Raw genomic sequence first — 22,640 nt, forward strand, 5'->3', positions numbered from 1 at the left:
TGATTAGCGACAGAGACATGCGGTTACAATTAGACAAAGTCTTAAAGTACAGTCTGCTCACTAGGCAGGTGTTTAGACTACAGGTTAGACAGACTAACAGTTACCATCACTTATGCCTGAGCTTATGAGGTGAGAATGAGCTGAGTATGCATGAGAGAAACTTATAAATTTATATACTGTATGTAACCCATCAGATCAAATAGAGACCTCTGATTAAATGTGCAGTTTTCATGTGGATGTACTCGTGACTGTGAGTGCTTTTACGTGGCAGACAAGGCCCAGACAGGACTTAGACATACAGTAGCACAGGTTTACCTGCATGATGATGACCAACAACATGACACACAAGAGACGCACGTGACATGAAGATGGGCTCGCGCAACAGCAAACTAAAGAGCAGATGTTTCGTCAAGCTAACGCTGCGTCATTCGTCTTGCAGCCCATTACAAGCCTGACTAAAGGACGGTAACGCCATGAATGAGACACAACATGCCACAATACGATTTCTACATGGGTCCTCGGTGGTATCTCTGATAGCGTGCACCGTGGCTTGGGCCACATCTGAAACACTGAATGGCTGAAAGCTTTTAGTGTTGCTAAAGAAAAAGGGTCCATCCACTGCACAAATAAAGCTATAAATTTCATAAGCTCTGTTTTATTGTCAGTTCGCAAAGATACTCTCAGATCTGCAGTAGATCAGCATTTAGCAGCAACACAGTGTAGCACATAAACTGCTGAACTCTTAGTATTGAGGTTCTGTCTATACACAAAGCATAAAATCATTCTGTGCCGCAGATATTGACTTGTAAGTTTCTTATTCAGTAGCACATTAAGGCCATAAATATATTGCATCAGCATGATTAAAAGTCTTATGATGGAAGAGAAATCAGTCGCTCATATTGTTGGTAAATCAACGACTAGAACGGTCTCTGAAACGTTTACCATGTTTGTTATCCTCACTTACTTGATCCTTCTTCAGTAACCATCCCCAAACCTTCAGCTTTATTTTGCCTTTCAAATGCATTTAAGTCCAAAACACTGTAAGAGACAAAATACAAAGTTATGATACATTTCATTTCTGTATTCTGTATATCTGCAACATGTACCTTAAATGGACACTCCAGCAATTTAGCACTGCACTCACACTTCTACATGTAATGGTCCAAAAACAGTTGGCAATATCTTGACTTTTAGTCCCCAATATAGGTCAATATATAAAGGTCAATAGTTCAAAAACATCTGTTTGTTAAAGAGGTTTGTGTTTGTTCATTGTGTGTCAGCCTTGACAAAGCTCCACCAGAGCCACAGAAGACAACTTGCTCAGCAGTACTTCCTGTGACTAGTCATTGACCTTTAAAGGTGGAAGCTGCAATTCTGAAGAAAGATTGTTGATATTTAAACGCAACACCCAAACAAATACGCCCCTCCCGTCAGTGCCCCATTTGAAGCGCCCCTCTGGCTCCCAATGCCTTTCTCTCTCTATACATCAATGGCCTTTCCCAGTCTCATGCACAAGCACAAACACTTCCCTGTTGTTGATTGGTTGGAATAGTGTTGTGTTGTTGTTTGTTTCCAATTTACAGAGCTGGGGTTGTGTATAAACACTAGGGCTACTTCAATACCATTACCCCAAACACATTCGAGTCTGCATCGACCTCTCTTCTTCAAAACACTCATCAAAACTCATCTTTTCAAAACGTCTTTTAATGTGTGAACGATGTGTGTATTTTACTATAGTCTACTTTGTGATCGCTTTTAACTGATGTTAATTGTCTTTGAGTACTATGAAAAGCGCTTAAAAAAATTAAATGTATTATTATTTTAAATATTAAGGCATCTACCTAAATAACCCCTGCACCAAGAAGTATAGAAACTGCTCCAGTCAAACGATGCCTGCATTTGATGCTTTTTGCACCAGGGATCTGATTTCAGGCCATCCTGACTCGCTGTCGGATCAACAAACTTTCTGTTGCTGCCATGTCTGGAGCCACTCTCATCCCAGTGGTCAGTTCAACGTCTGCCCAGTTAGCACAAGCTAACACAGCAGGAGCAGCTATCACTCAAAAGTGAGCCATTAAACGGTCTGAACAAACTCACATAGATACCAAAGTGTCTCAACTTTAACGTTAAACCTGTTATTATCTTTAATTTTGACCGTGTGATGCTAACAGTTAGCCCTGTCACTGTGTGTGTGTGTGGCTGGGCGGACTCTCACAACTGTCCCCAGTGCAGAGCTCACACTCCCACAGCAGCAACTACAACCCATACAGTGTGTGCTGTGGTGAAGTCCAGCGTGGTGTATTTGACAGTTAGCAGTTTAGCATGCCAAAATACCAACAAAACATTCAAAAATATGGCTCTACTACATACATACGAGAATCAGCACCTCCAAATCTGAGGCCATGGTCCTCAGCCGGAAAAGGGTGGATTGCCCACTCCAGGTCGGGGGGGAGGTCCTGCCTCAGGTGGAGGAGTTTAAGTATCTCGGGGTCTTGTTCACGAGTGGGGGTAGGATGGAGCGGGAGATTGACAGGCGGATTGGGGCGGCGTCAGCAGTGATGCGGGCGCTTAACCGGTCCATTGTGGTGAAAAGGGAGCTTAGCCAGAAAGCGAAGCTCTCCATTTACCGGTCGATCTACGTTCCAACCCTCACCTATGGTCACGAGCTCTGGGTAGTGACCGAAAGAACAAGATTGTGAGTACAAGCGGCCGAAATTAGTTTCCTCCGCAGGGTGGCTGGGCTCAGCCTTAGAGATAGGGTGAGGAGCTCGGACATCCGGGAGGGACTCGGAGTAGAGCCGCTTCTGCTCCACATCGAGAGGAGCCAGTTGAGGTGGTTCGGGCATCTGGTAAGGATGCCTCCCGGACACCTCCCTTGGGAGGTGTTTCGGGCATGTCCAACCGGGAGGAGACCTCGGGGCCGCCCCAAGACACGCTGGAGGGATTACATCGCCCAGCTGGCCTGGGAACGCCTTGGGGTTCCCTCGGAAGAGCTGACGGAGGTGGCTGGGGAGAAGACTGTCTGGGCTTCTTTGCTGAGGCTGCTGCCCCTGCAACCCGGACCCGGATAAGCGGAGGATGACGAGTACGAGTACGAGTACAAGTACGACGGGCTCTACTACATGCTGCTCCATTCAAATTATGGGTATCAAATAACATACTCTATGAGTATCACGGAACTGGATTTAAATCATTGACTGCCCCTTTAAATTGCAGTTCAGAAATAAAACAAAAAGGAAATCAGGTGTTTTGTGTCTGATAAGTGGTGATGACTGGCTGCATTACCTGCAAGACATCATCAGTCCAGACAAACTTTTAAAAAAGCCGACATCTCTTTTTTCCTTCAGGTAGTCCAACATTTTCTGCATCAAGATAAAAGCACAATAGATTAGCTGATGCTAAAGATGCTGTTAACAAAACAGATTGTCGACTGATGCGTACCTGCTGCACCAGAATGTTTCCCCCGTTGAGGATGGAGATGCCTAGTTTGAGGGTGAAAGTCACAATAGCACCAAGTCGACCTGATGACCACAAATCACACATCACACAGTGGCGACACCAGAAGGCAGCAGTTATAAGAAGGCAGACAGATGAATGTGTCTCTTCCTACCTTTGCTGGCACTGATCATCTGAAGCACCATCTCTGCAGCTCCTCGATCGTGTAGTCTGGCCTGCTGGTACAGCATCTTCTGCTTCTCCATTTCCTTTTCCTGTGTGAAATGATGATACAGTAAAGCACCACTTCTGAACATGGTTTTAAAACAAAGTGAAATGGAGAGCAGTAATCCTGAGAAATCAATAGCACCTCAAATGTTTTCTCTTTTCCTTCCTCATCTTCTTCTTCACCTTCATCACAACTCTGAAAGAGAAAGCAGGATGTCAAAGCTGTGAAATTACACACACATTTCAGGAAAAGCAATATAGAGAATGAGTTACCTTTGCCATCATATCTGCATATGCAATATACAAGGGATCCTCTTCCAAAGAACTACCAAAAAGGGAGATAAACATCTGATGGTTAGACCATGTGTGGCACCCAATCACACCTCATATTTACAATAATAAGCAAGTTTAAGCAGCTATATTTATAGCCACTGTAATATATGCACGGCAGGACTACAGAGAATACTAAAAAACTGCTTGTGTTTTTGTCCCAGTTTTAATATATGGTGATGATTTAGCTTAATGCAGCTCTTTATTAGCTCAGAGGCAAGCCAAAACTATTATGTAGCACAGATGGAGCAGAGTGTGTTGGTGCCAGGTGGCCAGGTGTGTGACAGCGAGTGTGTATTCACCTGCACTCAGTCAGAGCGTTGTGGCTGAAATGCAGAATGAGCTGGTGAAGAGGGTCTGGCTGCTTTCTGACGACCTCCTCTTCCTCCTCCTGCACTTTGGGCTGCGTTTTCTGGACAAACCCATGCGAGTAAATACTGCAGCTCAGGCATGTCATCTCAGTGTCAACTAAATACTTCATATTAACAGTAGTTACAGTGACATTTAACCGTCATTTAACTGTGCACCACTTACCTTCAGAGGATCAGGTTGTATCAGAAAAAACAGTGATAGGATACATTGACAGCATGCGGATAGTACACTACAAGCACGAGCATGGACAGGCACATCCACACACATGCTGGCACACACACGCACACCCAGTGTTATTATGGATCCTACTGCTTTTCTTGGCAAGTCCTGCTCTAGAGCGCAAAACGCTTGTCATCCAATCATAGCAAACAAATATTTGAAGAACAGGGGCATGAACTCCCCAAATTAAAAGGCAAAGTCCACCTCTCCACACCCACTAGTATGTGGACACTGGAGGAAAGCCAACAGAGTGCCCTCAACCGTGAGCACAAACCTCGCCCGCCTCGCACCCTTTTCCATCAAATTAGCTCTGGTCCTTGAACTGGTTCTTATCAGGACTCACTGATGTCATCATGGTTCGCACCTTAGGTTAAGAACAACCTGATATTTTTGGTTTCCAACTGGGTTCAGAATTAGGTGTAGGAACCAAAACGGAAAAGGGATATTTCTGGTTCTCTGGCAGAGGAGCAGAGCACAGCCTGGGTCGTTGGGGCTTGCTGGAGACTGCTTAGAGGCTGTGGGACAGAGCCTGGCAGCCAAGAGTCAAGCCAGGGTCCACAGAGCATGCAGGAGAACCAGAAGGAGGGCAGGAAGTCTGCAGGGTCCGTGCCCATGGCTGAGGGCCTGCTGTCGGCTGTCCACAAGTGTTCCCACACCCCCGGATGTAAAGTCTCCAACCTGCTTTGCGAGACGCTGGCTCTCATCTCACCCAGTATGACTGCCTCTCCAGCCCAGATCTTCACAAGTAAAACATATGAAGAGTTTATAAAATATGATGTTTTGTGATAATAGGCGTGGTGATAGGTAGCTGTGGTCAAAATCAGCACTCTTGTATTGTCTTGCATGAGCATGAACACCTGGCAAATCCTTGTGCTTGAATGCTTCACATGAAGTGTCTTGCCAAGAAAAGCAGTGGGATCCATAATATTGCCACACACACACACAGTGGATGATGATCAGCAGTGTTATAGTAGGAGAATGGAGTTAAGCATGACTCTCCATGAGCCCAGTTTACACTTTATCAAAGACTTCCTATCATTTTACAAAAGATTAGAGACTGATCACGATAGCAGACACACTGGAACTACTTTTTCTGCAGAGCTGATGCGTATGTGTGTGCTTGGTTGGCTGGAGCACGAAGTTCTTCAACTCTTGCACCCTTAACTTCTTATGTGGTGCCTTGTGGCTTCCATTTCCAATAATGTAAAAAAGATTAGATTTTTAAAAGTTGTATTAATTTGAATTTTATCTTCATTTTATTATTGAAAAAGAAAAAAAAAACTACACCCAAGGGCACAGTGGGGTGTGTGGAGTTCCAGCGTGCCTTCATGATAGCCTCTTGTCCCAGATCAGAAAACTGAATTTGTTAAACTCTATTTTATAAATCCTTTAAGCGTTTTAATCAATCTCTGCATATTATGCTGTAGGTTATCATGGGCTACGAAGTGCAAAAGTATTTCTGAAGCACTTTGTGAAGTTGTAAAGAAAGCAGCTGCTGGACGTGCTGGTTTCCCTCTGTTTTCTTTACAAATTCAATGCATGACTGTGATGTTTTGTGAGTGTACAAATTTAAGAAAGACACCACAACTTTCAGAAATTTCACAGGTAAGTCGAAGCATCAAGGCGGGATAGATGCTCTCTTACCCATGTTGGATGGGACACGGTGGTCGAAATACATCAGCTGGCTCTGACATCAGCGGTGATGTCATGCTTGCCAAAAATGGGACGTCTGGTTGAAAAACATCGAATGGATGACTAAGTGCGACCCAGTGGTACGTGGTGGAACTGGGGCACTTAAAACAATGACGCAAGTACAAGGAAAGTGGTGCTGGAGGCGCGACGCTCAGCTCCCCGCAGCACACGGGTACCAATAAGAGGGCACTGGGGGGTGACACAAGTACTTACTGCAAGATCCTGCACTAGCTTCTCCTCAAAAGAGTACTCCTCTGTTTCTATCCATATTCTCTGATAGGCCAGGAGGAAGAGGTTAATAGAGCGATGCCTAAGGAAGGGTGAGAGGAGATTAGCCTGGGTTAGGTAGGAGCAGAGCAAAGGACGGGGATAGACCCCTTTAGGAGAGGTTAATGCTGGTTAGTTTAGGACACTGGCTCATCCAACTGGTCACCTCAAAGGAAACTGTCGCTTTTAAAACAGAAATGTGATATACATGCTCTCTGCTCTCTGTTCGTCTGGTCACATCCGCATGCGGAAATTGCAAATCTAGACTTTTATATTATATTAAGTACCCACATATCTGCACATCAGCAACAGTTAATGGAAATGTTTGACATTTAAGGAAATTCGCTTACTGCTTTCTTGATGAGAGTGAGAATATTAATACCACTCTCACATCTGTATGCTAAAAGCTAATACCAGGAGAGGATGAGCTTAGAAATGCATAGTGATTGGACGCAGGTGGAAACAGCTAGCCTGGCTCTGTCCAAAAGTAAATAAAACATCCACCTAAGCAACTCTAAAGCTCATCTGCGTTTGTACAGACTAAACAAACAAATTTAGTGAGCTCTAAGGTGTGGTCAGACCAAACTTGAAGCTAATTTTTCACATGGTGTGATTAGCTACATAAGAGGACAGTGCAAAAATGCTAACGCTTCATTTCCACTTAGATACGGAGACAAGGCACCTGGAAGTCCATTCATTCCCATGGGAATCTCTGTGATATCCGATGTGCCTCCCCTCCGTAATGCTTTGGTCCAGAATTTGCCTCAATAACATTAAAAAAACTGACCTTTTGCGGTGGATTTCGGAGAGACCCTAAGACAGTGTGCTAGCTTAGCTAACAGGCTGCTAACAGGCTATTTTCTTCAGTTCAGTTGCCACATAAGCAAGTGGAAACGAGGTGTGATAAACATGAATAGACGCAAATACGCAACCTTGCAAGTTGAAACATTTTAACTTGGCTGAAAAATTTGCGTGACCTTGTGTAGGAAAAGGCTATCGGCACTGAGACATTGCCGCAGACACAACAAAAGAAGAGAGGGCGCGTAAGTGAGCAAAAGCCATAGGACTACATGGTGACTGCTAAAAATATGTATTTGTTACCTGATTCCAGCTATTGGTTGCACTTTCCTACAAGCCAAGTTAGCACTAACGTTAGTGTTAGCTGCCTTCCCCAGTTACCTAGCAAAACTGTAACTCCAAAAACACACTCCAGCAACCGTATTCCCTTAAGTGACGCAAAGTGAAAATTCGTTTTGCATTTGGTCTTTACTAACCCTTAGAAGTGCTGCTAGGCTGATTTGTTTTTTACCTTCTGACAGAGCCAAGCTAGCTGTTTCCTGCTACCAGTCTTTATGCTAAGCTAAGCTAATTGCTTATTGCTCTGTTTAACATGCAGATATGAGAGTGGTCTCAATCTTCTCCTGTAACTCTCAGCAGAAAAGGCAATTATGAATATCTCCCAAAATGTCTAACCATTCCTTGAACAGATACAGACCAGTGGAAAAACCAGTGGGAATATTCAAATGGGAGTTACATTTGTTGCACAGACCGTGCCTGCAGGAAGGCGAGGGGAAGTTAGGAGAGGTGTGCAAGGTGGTACAGTAGCAACATTGAATCAACACTACGTTACCGTCAGCATGGAGAGCAGACTGTCATAGTCTGTGTTCTCATGCATTATCTCCAGCCAAATATGTCGGTAGGATTTCAGGAAGTAATTATTATTTTTGTGCCTGAGGGGATGAGGTACAATAGAGTTGTGACACTGAGGAGACAACAAAGGCTGAACAGAGAGACAAAGAGAAAAGATGACATCTGAATGCGTGAAACTCCGGCAGAGTCGACATTATCCAGACGCTTCACATCCAGCCCTCAAACACAAATCTATTAACCCAAACAAAAACAAACATTTGTGCCTGCATTGTAAATACTGTCTAATAATTATTAGGTATGCTGTGTCATATTTCACTGTCAGCAGCTTTGAATAAATGAGTCATGCTGTCAGGCAGGCGGGCAGCATCGTCTCAGCACATATTGAAGATGGCCACCCCCAGGTTGGGCCTCATAATTGTTTTCCTCCCTACTGTAGCTCTCTGCCTGACTTCCTGTGATTGAGTTACAGAGCAGCAGGGCATGAAATTGCTAGTGTCCCTTTTTTTTCTACTCCTTGATAACAGCTGCGGGCCAGACATTTGTCCTACAAACGGAGGGAGGAAGGCTGTGCATTAATGCAGGGTCAGGACCCAAGAAGACAGAGAAATGAGGGTTGTGAGTCAGACAAGAAGAAGAAGAAGAAGAAGAAGAAGAGAGTGTGGTGGTGTTTGGCAAACACACATAAAGGTGATGTTACAACACTTGCCACACCATTTCCTGTTTACTAGTTGTACCACCAGAAGCTCTTTGCTACCTCCGAATGAGGCTGCTCAACATGTTTTTGGGGTAAAAACATTCTGGCAAAGATGTAGTGGCTGTAGGTGTTATGTATGCACTCATACCTTGGCAGATTATACAGTGGAGCCATGCGGAAGCACGCCACAACCGCTCGCTTCCTCTGCTTGGACAGCAACTTCTGCCATACACATTTCTTAGACCTCAATGGCTGCTCCACCTGATAGGAGTAGAAGAAATCAGTGTAAGGATTATGTGATTAATCAACACTGGGATACCATTCTCTCCCAGGTAAACTCATCTCTGAGTATTGGCATTTTCATCAGACTTTTCCTCAGTGCTACTATTTCTTTGGTAATGCATCATGAACCTGACTGTGACTGAGTGCAAAGAGAAGCGCAGTAGAGGGGGGTCAGAAGCAGTCAAGCGTCCCAGCACAAATTTTCTGTCAAGGATTACTGCAATTTGTGTTTCCTCACCCACGTCAAACCAAGTAAAAAGCAAAGGGTGCAATGCTTTATGCTTTTTTTGTGGCTGTATCAATCAAAGTGCACAAGGAAAAGATATGGTTCAAGGTTGTTTTGTGATCTGACAATATACTGTACACACAAGGCTGTAAATGCCTGGAGCTTTCACTATGTGCAGTGATGAATGAAGTGGGGAGTGTGGAGGTCGCTATATCCTATGCAGATGTCCAGGGCTCTCATTTATAAACATTGCATACGCCCAAAACGAGGCCTGAAAGAGGCGTATGCCATTTCCTACTGAAAAGTTGTGATCTATAAGGACAGACTTGATGGGAGAAACTTTGACCTATGCTTACAAACTTTTTGGAGATGGGATATAGGGTGGATGCCTGACTGTAGAAATTGTCTGTGTATTTTTTGGTGCATGCCATTGTTGGCTTTTGTCCGTATGTACATTTTTAGTATGGATCCTACGCACTATTTTATAAATGAGATCCCTGGGCCTGACTAGTGGATGAACTTGTCCATATTTCGCAACAGTTCTCCAAGGACCCTTAAAGTCTCGCATCCAGTCAGGCACTGGCAGATAACAAAAAAGGTGATTTACGGGTGTTTTTTTGGTCATAATTTCATTTCCAGGTACGGCTCTGAGTGAAAAAACAGAACACACCAGTTGGACGATGGGTATTGGATGATAAATATATTATAGGCTGTCATGTTTTGTGTGTGTATTAATGTTTGCGCTTGTGCAACAAAGGTGTATTCAATGGTCTTGGCAGCCCTATACAAAGACAGCCTATACAAAGCATGAAACTTAAATGAACAGATGGGCCAGTACTACAGGTGGTACTGGCCAACTGTGGCACCCAAAAGCACTGCTTCCACTTATGAGGAAGCACCTTTCCTTTTTCATGATATTAAGGTGTATATAAAACCATAGCAATACATTCATGGATGGAAACCGTAATCTCTAATTAAACCGTAATTCCATACAGTTTCATGTCAAAACTAATTACCGTGTCATCATACATGGAAATAAAATGAGAATAATAATAATATAATTTATTTTGAACATTTTAATCTTCTGACTGCTGACTCTGTGTGTCGGCTCTGCCATCTGTACCAGCTGGAATATGAGAGCTGCTTCAATCAGGTGCATTACTAACAGGCGTGTTAACCTTTGTTGTCAATATTATGACAATAAGCAAAAAAATATTCGTTAAAATTGTATTTCCTGAATTACTTTTGTTTTAAAATCGAATCTCTTAGTTTCACATGTGTGAAATGTCTTACAACGATCACTTTAATTGGGTGCCTGACCAATTTATTTGAACAGCGCATGGATTTGTCGTTTTTGGTCGGGATCCTGTTCTGGTTCAATTCTTGAAAATTAGTTCCATGCAGGACTCTGCCCTAAAATATAAATCACCGGCAGCATATCTGACGTGTCATTAGCTGTATGATTGGTGACCCTGCACCTTCACAATTGTTTAATGAAATAACAAGCCCCCAGGTGTCATTAGCAGCTCATAATATGCTTAGGAATGTGTAAAGGCTTGAGCCTGACCTGCTCCAGGTTGAAGACAGCAGCAGAGATCCTCTGAATACGGTCCACCACCCTGTCAGGGTCGGGAGGCCCCTCGCTTCTCATTGCTATGTCCTTGTACAGGTTTAGCTGCCACCTCACTGCAGGGTCCTCTGACTGAGAGTGAGTCACAAAGAAAGATGTGATATAAAAACATACAGTCTTCAGTAGCTGATAACCTCTTACAGCCATGATATTGATCTCGACGTGCTCACCTTTTCTCGAAGATGCAGATTCTGCCGAATATGATCTTTGACCTCTTCGTCTGTGTCTCTCTGATGAACAAAAGCATCAACATAGATGTGTGAAGCTTTATTATTGAGAAGAGACCTGTGTCAAATGTGTGGCCAGTGCTTGGTCACATAAAAGTTGTCTCACCAGGAGGTAGCGAGTCTTGGCCAGAGAGATGAGCTCCTGGTCTCCTGGCGTACACATGTTGAGGCCGATTGGCAGCATCTTCTTCAGAGCGGCCACAATCAGAGAGGTCTGGATGGAGTAGAACTCACCACGCCTTTTCTTGTGTTTCCTCTCCTGGTCTTGCCCTCCCGACTGGAAAAAAGACCACGGCATTAACCTCAGACAACACAAAGTGGTAAGCATAAAAAGTAATGGCGGCTTAATAAGCTGGGCTTTTAACATAATACCTACTGTTTTCCCATTTTGCTGAGATTAATGTTGCACTAAAGCACTTGCTTTCAACATTTAAACTGATACCTTAACAGCATATTATTGGAGCTTATTGCACAGCAGGAGCACTCCCACTGTATTTGAACAAAAGCCAGAGGCAACTGAGGCATTTATTTTTTTCAGGCCTGGCAAAATCTGTGACCAGACTGAATCTGTGCCACTGAGGCATTAAGAAGTTTCACACCTCAGCTGAAAAGCAGAGCTGTTCAAAGCAAAGCTGTTGGAACAGCAAGATGTTACTAGTGAAAGAAAACTGCACTTTTTGTGCCAAATTGAAGCAGCTGGCTCAGTGAAAACACTAATTTCCATATTAATATACAGATATATACTATATATAAAACACAGACACACACACACACACACACACACACACACAGACACAGACACACACACACACACACACACACACAGTCTTATCACACATCGGCTACAACATAATATAGCTTGCAGTAATTACTGGCCAAACACACTGGGGTACCACAATCCATCAACTGCCAACACAACAGTGGCGTGTGATCATATGAGTTTCTACAGGGCTGGGCGTCATTACTCCTGATGAGATGTGTTCCGCCCATGAGGCAATGAGGAATGAGCAAAGTTACCATGTCACACATGGTGATGAATGGAGACCACAAATAATCAGGTGACAGAATATATACCGTATCTACACTACAGACTATATAGCACAGCGGCACAAGCTATTGGCTTTTCTGCTCGGCGACGGCAGCGTATAAGCCAATAAGCTGGCGGGTAAACGGCACATGCACTGCGTCACTCTACCTTCTCCTTAAAGGACTGTTTGAGACAGAGAGAGAGAGAGAGAGAGAGAGAGAGAGAGAAAGGCAGAAGAAAAAAAGGATGAGAGAGCAATTAATGGAGGCGCACAGTCCTCACATGCACTGCAATGAAAACCATTTGTTTGCCTTTAAACAGCTAAACCAGGCAGACAAGAAATGAAATGTTCTAACCCCTGTAAAGCTGAAGAGGGCTGAAGGTATGAATGTTAGTTTCCGTCATCTGCTGTAAGAAGCATGCATGCAGAAATTCAAACACGCACACACATACACACAGTGTGAGTGTTGCTATTAACTAAGAGGTTATCTACTCCTCTCGTTCATATGTTTGATGCAAGCGGGGGTCTTGTTTGTCACATGTGTGCACATAGTTCCTCTGAGATTGTCCTGGGCATTTTACATGTTAAAGGAGTAGTGCAGATTTTTTGAAGTGGGGTTGTATGAGATACCTATCCATAGTCTGTCAGTGGTGGCCTGTGTGCTCAGTTTGGAGAAGTCTCAGGATTAACGCTACGCAATGTACAGTTATGGACGAAGGCAGCCAAACATATTTTAGCCACCTAAGAACATCACTATCAGTTTATTGTACGCTATATTCAGAATACTTGCATCGCTTTACCTTGTTGCAGAGTCATAAACAGCTTCAGTTCCCCATCTATGCTCTTGTCAATGCCACAAGACTCCATTGGTGAGTTAGTCAGTGCTATCGTGTGGCTTTGGTGAATCTGAACTAACCCTTTTCAATGCCAAAGTCGCATTATAATACAAACAAACAAACTGATTAAGGCAGCGGTAGACCGGGAGCTCCTTTGCTCAGCAATGGTAAATTACTGTTTTTCTCAATGGAGTTTGGCTTTAAAGAGAGTGATATAACAGCTTTAGTTCTCCATCAGAAATGGCTGTTTGACGGCAAGGTAAAAGAGCAAAAAATATTCTAAATATAGCGTACACTTAAACTGATATTGATTTGTTCATGTGGCTAAAATACATTTTGTTGCCAACCCTGTCCACAGCAGTACATTGCTTAGCTTCCGACCGCCATCTACTGTATGTAACACACTGACTATGAATAACTACCTAATAAAAACCCACATTAAGAGATCTGAACTCTTTTTACCATACAAAAGGTGGTGGCATTATTATTTCTGGATCTTTTTCAGCTTTCTCACACATGCTCACTGGGTCAAGGTGCCACTATACACAACTTAAAAGAAATATAATGCTGACAGTGCTGAGAGGAGGAGGGAAAATATAAAACCTACCTTAGCCATCTTGGTTTTACTATCTCCAGTCAAGAAGGAAAGGTTGTTGATTTCATTCTGGACCACAAAGTTCTGCTCTTCTCTTTTGAAATTCTGGAGAAAGACAAATATCAAAGAAAGATCAGAGGTATAGTTCATAAAGGATGTCTTGTGTGTAGCTACACATGTACAGAGTTGAGAGATCTTACGTGTGACTTGCACCAGAGGATAAATATCTCAGCCACCATTCTGAAGAGCTCATTGGAGTCAGCGTCTGGTTCTTTCAGCCACCTCGACCTGCAGAAAAAGGGACGTATTAATACACGCCTCTGTGTTTTTTCTGCAGGCCAAAACAACTTCATCATCCTCTACTCAGTGAGCTCACCTGTTGTTGTCCACATAGCGGATAAGCATGGGGTAGAAGGCGTACAGGTCTCTGCAGAGAACGGCAAACTCGTCCAGGATGAGCAGCTCGGCCTCCTGGGTGTCTCCCTTACTGTCTGCCTTCAGCAGCTCCTCCTCGGACACCACCTTCACCGTCTTCTTCTTCAGCTTCTCCAGTGTAGGCAGGAAGTGGCTCTTCAGCAAGTCTGCACGGGCCTTGCCGATGATGGGTTGCACGTAGACTGATCAATGGAAGAGATAGAAAATGTTACTTCCCCACAGTTGTTCACTTTTATTTTAAATGTTTAGGTATATCTCAAAGCTGCTATATAATTTTAAAACTTTTTCCAAACAACCGTTTACCATATTAGCAATTCAACCATGAACATTTTCCATTGACTAAAATTCCAAATTGTAATTATTTTTTATTATGACAATAAGACCTTGGATTGTCAAAACATTATTTTAACTGTCCGACAAATATTAATGAAATGTCTGAAAAATTATAAATAAAATGTCTGAAAAAATATTAATAAAATGTCCGACAAAGATCAGTAAAGTGTCTAACAAATATTCATAAAATGTCAAAAAAATAATACATAAAATGTGCAAAATATTATTCATAAAATGTCCAACAAATATTAATTAAATGCCCCAAAAAGTATTAATAAAATGTCTGAAATATTATTAAAAAATTGTCCGACTAATAATAATAAAATATCTGAAAAACAAATTAATAAAATGTCCAAAATATTATTAATAAAATGTCCCAAAAATGTTGATATGTCTGACAAATACTAATAAAATGTCCAAAAAATATTATTAATAAATTGTCCGAAATATTATTAATAAAATGCCCCCAAATTTGCAAAACAAAATTTAAATGTCCGACAAATATTCATGAAATGTCCGAAAAAAATACATAAAATGTCTAAAAAAATATTAATAAAATATCTGAAATATAATTCATAAAATCACCAAAATATTATTAATAAAATGTCTGATAAAAGTTAAAAGCGCTCGAGAATATAATAGTGGCAACAATTTCATTTTTGAATAAAAGACAATGGTAGTTAGCATGAGCAGCAGACAGCTATGCTTACAACGCTGAATGGCCAATGGGAGCCAACATTTGATTAGTCATTCTGCAGGTCCTATGGTTCATGCAGGATTCCTTCGAGATGGTAAACCAACCCTACCCACCTGCAATCCTCTTCATCCAGGAGGCCTCATCGATGCCCAGGTTGTTGTTGAGGATCTTGAGGATGTTGCCAAGAATGAGGCTGAGGTTCTCTGAGGTGACGGTGGTGCAGCAGACACTGCCCCCGCTGGCTGGCTGGTTCTCAGGCCCCCTCTCCCACCAGTAGGACAGATAGTTACACAGCATGGGCAGCACCACCTCGATAACGTGGGGCATCTCCGTGTACCGCGCCCCAGACTCGGCCATGTCGTTGATGTCCTTCATCAGACCGTCCAGCCGCGGCATCCCGGGACACATCTCCTCGACTGAGTCTGGTATGCCTAGGACTGAAAAGACCACATGGGATTTACACATGATTACCACAAAAACGGTCATTATTGCAAAATTAAGCCCTGACAGGATGATGCAGGACCCCGACACTTCCTACAGTATCCCTTATATGACTCACTGGCTCGTTCTCTGGCACTCTTGGTGTTAAAGACGGAGCATGGGTTGTACGTGTTGAGCATCGGCTCCAGGAAGGCCACAGGCATGGTTCCAGCCAGCGTGGCCAGACACTGACCGAGAGCTGGTAGCTGTCTGAGGGACACAGAGAGGATGAGAGTTGGTTGAAAGCTGCATTGAATATAGGCGACTGAGGTTTTGACACGGTGTGGAAGCTGAGATACCTTTCTACATAGATGTTTTTCCCGGTACCCAGTGCATACAGACTAGTCAGGATGCGATAGCAGGACACCTGGACATCATCCACTGGAAAATACAGAAAATGAAGAGTTGCTTATTATCATGCTTATTTATATTTATAGGATGAACTTCACTGTACTTTTGTATAAGTGAGCGATAGCTATGATGGTGTCAGGATGTCAGAAGCACTGTAAAACAATTAACTTGACGTCGACTCCAGTTTTTTAGCAGCTGCTCCAAAATACGTTTGATCATTCCTGTGCTGTCGGGACTCACAGAGCAGGTCGACTCCAAAGTGGTGTTGAGTGATGTGTTCAAACAGAGCGGTTAAGATGGGGAGCAGAGCTACGGTGGTGTAGTTGATATTCTGCGACACCCCTTTCATCTGGGAGCGAGAGTGAGTGAACTTTCCCAGCTTCAGGTTCTCAAACGTCTTCTCCAGGTCCTCTGCGGCGTTCTCGAAGAACGTCCTCAGCCCAACCCTCACCAGCTCCGAGCCCGACTTCATCACCGTCCTGTTGGAGTGAGAGGGAGCCGTGATAAACGAGTGAAGTCAAATGAGGAGATACGCAAGGGCAGGGCTATAATAAACCACTGGATACCCCTCGGTATGCAAAGGAGAACACTGTTTACCCACAGCAGGACACGGTCACATATGCAATTACTTCACTCTCGCAGTCTGTGAAGGTTTTAGTCATGAAATATGAGACGTGAGTATCAACCTGACCGCCCTTACACCAAAACATCGATGATTTATGAAATTAATTAGGTGAATATTTAAATCCAAGGTGAGTTTGCCAATGTTGTGGACATACTGTGTAACACTCTGAAAAAGCACAACGCATTAATATGATTAGTCCGTCCATTTTCAGCATTTCACAGTTCATAACATAGCTAAATGAATTACCCATTGTTAAGCCTTGATGTGTCCCACTAGGAAGGAGAAATGAAAGACAGCGTCTGTGGGCATCAGCTGTAGCTCTCCAGCACAAACAAGACACAATAATACATTGCTCATTTAGCCTCATTATGTATGTGTGAGCTGCATTAACAAACAGTACACTGTCTCTAAAGAACACTATAAGCCTCAGGCAACATGTGCCGTATGAAATTTGTTTTGCTTATTTAAATGCCAGAGGACGCTCTTTGTTAATGCCAGCGCCTCCCATAAGACACCGTGGTAATAACTGTTTCAAAGAAAATGTTCATGAGGAATATGCTCCTCTTGAGGGACCTACAGAGGAAAGATTCGACGTCAGTGTAAAGGGGAAACTTAATTTGTGTCTTAAACAGTCAATGTTTATATAGTCAGTGTCAAACTTTTTCTTTTCATTTCAACGAGAACACTCAGAGGTGCCAGACTCCCTGTGACGGCTGAGTGCTGCCGGATTTGCGCTCACCTGGTGTCCAAGGTGTGTGCCAGGATGTGCAGACAGCTGACGATGGTGGTGGAGTCGCTCCCTACAAGATAACACAAAAGACTTCAGTTTGACATGAACACACACACACACACACACACTGTCATCCATGTTTAATGGACTTTCTGCACCTGAACTGAGCCCCTCATGGCCGCAGTGAGTTCATGTCTGTGTGTGTACCAATCAAATGGGTGGGCTAAGGGTTCACTTAGATGTGGTAAGGTTAGGAGATCAATATCTAGTTACAACTTCAGGTGGATGTGGGATATCCAGTGTGGTTAAAGGCACAGTTAAAGTATTGAATTTAGTCATTTAGTTCATTGGTTCAAATATCAGAGCCTCAAAAATCTAAATAATCGATCATCATTTCGGTAGTAGGGTCTCAAGTTTCTGTTTAAAATGTTTGGAAATATGCATTATATGCATTTGCTTTATCAAGAGTTAGATGAGAAGATGGAAACCACTTTTCCATCTCTACAATAAATGTGAAGCAACAGGGCAGCCTGGCTCTGTCCAACAGTAAGAAAGTCAGCTACAGAAGCCTCTAAAGCTTAACAGTTACCATGTTATACCTTGTTTGTTTAATATATCTTTAATAAAAGCACAGTTTTACAGTAAAATGCTGCAATATTTGGTATCTTATACGTTAATATGTTAACCACAAAGCTTTTAGGTTTGCTTTGGACTCACAACTATATTTAAGGCCACTGTTAATAAAGTCCTTAAGACAAGACACCTAAGTTCACGAGAAACAAAAATGTGTTTCCAAGAACCATCTTAAAGGTCCAGTGTGTAGGATTTAGGGGGATCTATTGGCAGAGGCTGAATATAATATTCATAATTATGTTTTTTATTAGCGTATAGTCACCTGAAGCTAAAAATTGTTGTGTTTTCTTAAAGCAGTAACCTCCGGGACTGAAAATTGAAGCCAACTTGGAAGTGCCAAAAACTGCAGTTCCTTGAATGGCCACTTGAGGCTGGCTCCATGAGCGAGTCAATCCCCAAAGATCCCCACATTAAAATGCCTGACTTTACAGCAGAAAAAAAAAAACATGTTTACAGCCTGGTACAAAAATGTTTTTGGTCTCTATAGCTAAGTTCAACATTCATGTAAAGGGGTGAATTTTTATATAACTCACCCATTTACATTTTACTTAGGCTTAAAGTTATGCATAACAAAGGGTGTATAACCAAAGTGTCAAAACAATCCATGAGCCAGATCTTGCTCCTTCATAGCTCCACCCTCTTGTCCAAATGTAGTCCTTCTGGCTCCAAAAAAAACAAGATGGCAACAGCCAAAACGTGACACCACAGTGGTTACATCCATTTATCTTAAAGTCTGTGATTTTCATTAGCTTAGAATGAGCCTGTCATACATAGGGAGTGGGGTTTTTTTTACGGAGCACGCCATGTTTCACCACCATGTTTCTACAGTAGCCCAAAACAGACAAACCAAACACCAACTCTAGATATGGGCTTTTGTGTTTTAAGGTTGAAGTGAAGGCCACCGTAGGTTCTCTACACGCTTGGAAAGGGAAGGGTGGTGGTGTTGGGGGGCATTCAGTTGACTGCAATCTGCAACCTCACCACTAGATGCCACTATGTCCTACAACACTGGCCCTTTAAGACCTTAAAGCACTGATTTTTACAACACATACTCACATGGACACACACACACATTGCTGACCAGTCAGTATGAATCAGCTTACCAAAGAGAGAAATCCTATGTCTGACAAGAGCTGCCAGTTTACAAAACAGGCTGGAGGTGTGACAGACAGAAAGGAAGGAAGGAAATAAGACAGTTACAATAAGTAAATTCTTAGAGAAAGAGATTAGTGATTAAGATTATAGGAGTTTAAGATTTTTAATAAAGAATAGTAAAGAATTACTGTCACGCCATATTGCTGAAACTGAATGCTTTATACCTGGTGACCATCTCCTTCTCCTTGTTGGAGGCGTAACCGCTGCTGCTCAGGTTCTTATTGGGGGAGGAGAGGAAGTAGAGAGAGTGGTTCTTGAAGTACTGGTCGATGAGAGGAAGGAGAACCTGAAGGAGGATATTGATAAAGACGAGATCACATCAGGTTGTTGGAATTTAATTTAAAAGAGTTATCTATATACATGCAGCAGCTGTATTTACATCACATTCTTACTTTGGCAAAAAACTTGATTTCTTGTTCATGAGGAGACCTGTCTGTTTTGCCACTGGCGGCCATTGCCTCTGGATTGAGAGCAAAAAATGCATCTTTAATAGTGAGTAACAAGACTACTTTAAGTCTCTTGTAGTTAGGTCGTATGTAATATCACCATACCCAAGTGAGCGATGAACTCCTGAGCTGAGTCGACATACTTTAGCAGCTTCTTGAGGAACCTATAGGCAAACCTCTTCTCCATGGAGGAAGAGTCCTGCTCTAAGTCCTTCAAACCTCTGCAACATAATAAGATATGAGCTAGAAATCAACTCTTTAACTATCAAATGGAAATTTATTGAGCAGTGTTAAGTTTCTGTAGGATATCAACATGCTAATGTAGAACCGACATCTTGAAATTGTTGACCTTGTGATGCTGTAGCCATTGATCTGCAGGAAGCGAAAAAGCTCCTGAGCCTTCTCCCGATCTCTGGCCTTCTCCTTGGCTGTCAGCGTGTCGTAGGGCACCAGCAGAGGGTGCGTTCCCCCGCCTGAAACCAAAGGCAGTCCAGTGTAAATAAGACTTGATCGGCCACTGTGTGTCTGTGTAAAACAGATGGTGACATGAAGTGGATGCACCACTCAGCTGAACCTATTTAGTCAAAGACCGGCGAGCAGGACGCACACATACGCTCAGAGGCACATATTAACACCACAACAAGCCAGTGGCACTTTACATCCACCCACACGTCTCATCCTCGCTGTTTTACAGGTATCTGTGTGTAATATGTGCCTATGACTGACTTCATGCGCAAATCACCTCTGCTTCCAAGCTCACTCTTCTTCTTCTTGGCCCAGATGTTATGGTAATTTTCAGCCACCACCTCCACCATCCCCTTGGACCAAAGACAAAAGATGCATCTCGGTAAGGAGCATGTCCCGCCCACGTTACTCATTCACATTCAGGAAATACAGCTCTTCATCTCGTATTCAGACTGAGAGGTAGTTTGATGTAAAAAAAAAGAAAAACCTGACAAAACAGAAGTGAGGTCACTCACCTGCAATTCTCTGGAGAGAACCACGTTACTTGTGTCTATTGGGCTTGGATTGAAGCCATTTGCCTGGAAGTGTTTAAAAAGGTGCAGATTTACAGTGAGACAACGTATGCTATTAGTTATGAATCAACAGTTTGATAACACAAGATTTAGCATTTGTTAAAGGATTATTCTGTGTCTTTAGGCTTTGAGTCTATTATGCTGGGAGATTAGCAGCAGAATCAGCTTTGTTTCCATGGTAAATAACTGCCAGATCTGAATGTTTACAACTGCATACAGTAACTGCTGACAAGTGGTGCCGTCCTAACAGTGAGAGGATGTGAACTGATATCAGCTGTAAGCCTGGGGCAGTGATCAACTCAGCTAAAAACAGGAATTATGATGATTAAAAACAAAAACAAAACACATCTACATGTTTGTCTTAAAAGGGACAGTTCACCCCAAAATCAAAAATAGTAGTGCTATCTAGCAGTCCAGATTGTTTCTGTGTGTGTTACAGAGTGTTTGAGATATGGGTCATAGAGATGTCTGCCTTCTCTTGAAAATTATAAAACTATATGGCACTCAGCGCGTGGTGCTCAAAGCACCAAAAAATAAATTCTAAAAACTCAACAGCAATGTCTCTTTGCAGAAATCATGACCCACTTACTCAAGATAATCCACAGACCTTGTCATGAGCAGTTTTATTTAGGAGCTACTTTCTTTCTATGGAACTACACCTCAACAGAATTACTGCACAGAAGACAGCTTGCATCTACTCATGCACCGAAGGCTCAGGCTCATGAGAGCGCAAGATGTAAATATCAATGGCGTCATCCTCGGCTGAGCTGAAATATAAGCTAGCTCAGTGATGCTAAGTGAGCTAGCAGTAGATGCACGCTTCCTTCTGTGCAGTGATCCGGTTGGCGGGTGTGCTTCAGTGTAAAAGAAAATAGTTCCTACATGAAACTGCTCACAGCAAGGTCTGTGGATTTTTTTTTTTCCTTTGGCGTTTTGAGCCCCACAAGCCAGATGCCATCTAGTTCCATTATATTTGAGAGAAGGCAGACATCTCTACGGCTGATATCTTCAACAACTCACACCAAATCAATCTAGATTGATAAATAGCACTACAGCTAAGAGGAAAAATATATATTATTGATTATGGGAGTGAACTGATATAGTTTTGCTGTTGTTAAAAGTGGTTCCCAATCAATCAATAAATCAATATGTTTCATGAATTCAAGGTAAAACAACACGACTAAGGTGGGATTTATACTTCCGGGTGGAATCTACACCATACCTTACGCCATAGCCTGACATGCATCTCCCCAGAAATGTAACTAACGTCACAGCGACGCAGACCTCTTATCTATTTCTGTAAGCTGAAACCATTTCCCTCAGTGGAAACAAAGCTTTTATTAACTTTAATTTCACAGATAAGAAACAATAAATTGTGTAGACAAAAAAGCCTCCATAAAAATTGCATTTTAAGTCTTGTGTGTGATTTAACCTGGCCTCATTTGAGGATCTCCGTTTGTCACTAGGCTAATTTATACAGTGTAAGTGCCATAGGCTTGTGTTAATAACGTTAGCATGTTGTATTTGTTTGGAAAACATGTTAAGTATAAGACTTGTGAGGTGTAATGGAGCCAAACTGTATGCCGTTACCTTTGTTAAATGTTCCTGTGGTCCCTGGTTTTATATGAGAAGAAGAAAAGATCACTAGCTGCTAGGCTAATTTACAAAATGTAAAATGCCACAGGCTTGTGCTAATAACGTTAGCATGTTAAATTTGCTTGGAAAACGTTTTTAGTAAAAGACAGTTGTTTTGTCAGTGAACCTTGTGAGTTGCAATGGAGCCGAATTTTGTAACATTACCTTTGTTAAATGTTGCTGTTGTTCCTGGCTTCATATGAGTAGAGGAAAAATCTGGTAGCCGCTAGGCTAATTATACAATGTAAAATTCCATAGGCTTGTGCTAATAACATTAGGATGTCGTATATGTGGGGAAAATGTGTCCAGATAAAGTGCTTGTTTGTGAATGCTGCGAGTTATAGTGAAGCTGATTTGGGTACTTGTGTTTGA

General features: G+C 42.5%; 1 protein-coding gene across 1 annotated transcript in view; it reads right to left on the reverse strand.

Moving 5' to 3' along the window:
- LOC126400896 (ryanodine receptor 3-like) overlaps positions 1 to 22,640 on the reverse strand; it is a 158,647-nt gene that overhangs the window by 23,111 nt on the left and 112,896 nt on the right. The window contains exons 57-84 of the mRNA XM_050061888.1: positions 20,577 to 20,639; positions 20,339 to 20,414; positions 19,946 to 20,069; positions 19,702 to 19,817; positions 19,543 to 19,610; positions 19,315 to 19,436; positions 19,099 to 19,148; positions 17,372 to 17,432; positions 16,248 to 16,486; positions 15,956 to 16,037; positions 15,736 to 15,866; positions 15,290 to 15,613; positions 14,088 to 14,328; positions 13,912 to 13,999; positions 13,724 to 13,816; positions 12,448 to 12,462; positions 11,359 to 11,529; positions 11,196 to 11,255; positions 10,963 to 11,097; positions 9,036 to 9,148; positions 6,490 to 6,586; positions 4,296 to 4,405; positions 3,937 to 3,988; positions 3,806 to 3,859; positions 3,611 to 3,710; positions 3,442 to 3,521; positions 3,286 to 3,362; positions 965 to 1,038 (exon numbers count right to left, since the gene is read on the reverse strand). Coding sequence (XP_049917845.1) covers positions 965 to 1,038; positions 3,286 to 3,362; positions 3,442 to 3,521; positions 3,611 to 3,710; positions 3,806 to 3,859; positions 3,937 to 3,988; positions 4,296 to 4,405; positions 6,490 to 6,586; positions 9,036 to 9,148; positions 10,963 to 11,097; positions 11,196 to 11,255; positions 11,359 to 11,529; positions 12,448 to 12,462; positions 13,724 to 13,816; positions 13,912 to 13,999; positions 14,088 to 14,328; positions 15,290 to 15,613; positions 15,736 to 15,866; positions 15,956 to 16,037; positions 16,248 to 16,486; positions 17,372 to 17,432; positions 19,099 to 19,148; positions 19,315 to 19,436; positions 19,543 to 19,610; positions 19,702 to 19,817; positions 19,946 to 20,069; positions 20,339 to 20,414; positions 20,577 to 20,639 — 3,016 coding nt within the window. The remainder of the gene's footprint in view (positions 1 to 964; positions 1,039 to 3,285; positions 3,363 to 3,441; positions 3,522 to 3,610; positions 3,711 to 3,805; positions 3,860 to 3,936; positions 3,989 to 4,295; positions 4,406 to 6,489; positions 6,587 to 9,035; positions 9,149 to 10,962; positions 11,098 to 11,195; positions 11,256 to 11,358; positions 11,530 to 12,447; positions 12,463 to 13,723; positions 13,817 to 13,911; positions 14,000 to 14,087; positions 14,329 to 15,289; positions 15,614 to 15,735; positions 15,867 to 15,955; positions 16,038 to 16,247; positions 16,487 to 17,371; positions 17,433 to 19,098; positions 19,149 to 19,314; positions 19,437 to 19,542; positions 19,611 to 19,701; positions 19,818 to 19,945; positions 20,070 to 20,338; positions 20,415 to 20,576; positions 20,640 to 22,640) is intronic.

The sequence above is a fragment of the Epinephelus moara genome, chromosome 14 (assembly GCF_006386435.1).
Source record: "Epinephelus moara isolate mb chromosome 14, YSFRI_EMoa_1.0, whole genome shotgun sequence".
Classification (NCBI taxonomy): domain Eukaryota; kingdom Metazoa; phylum Chordata; class Actinopteri; order Perciformes; family Serranidae; genus Epinephelus; species Epinephelus moara.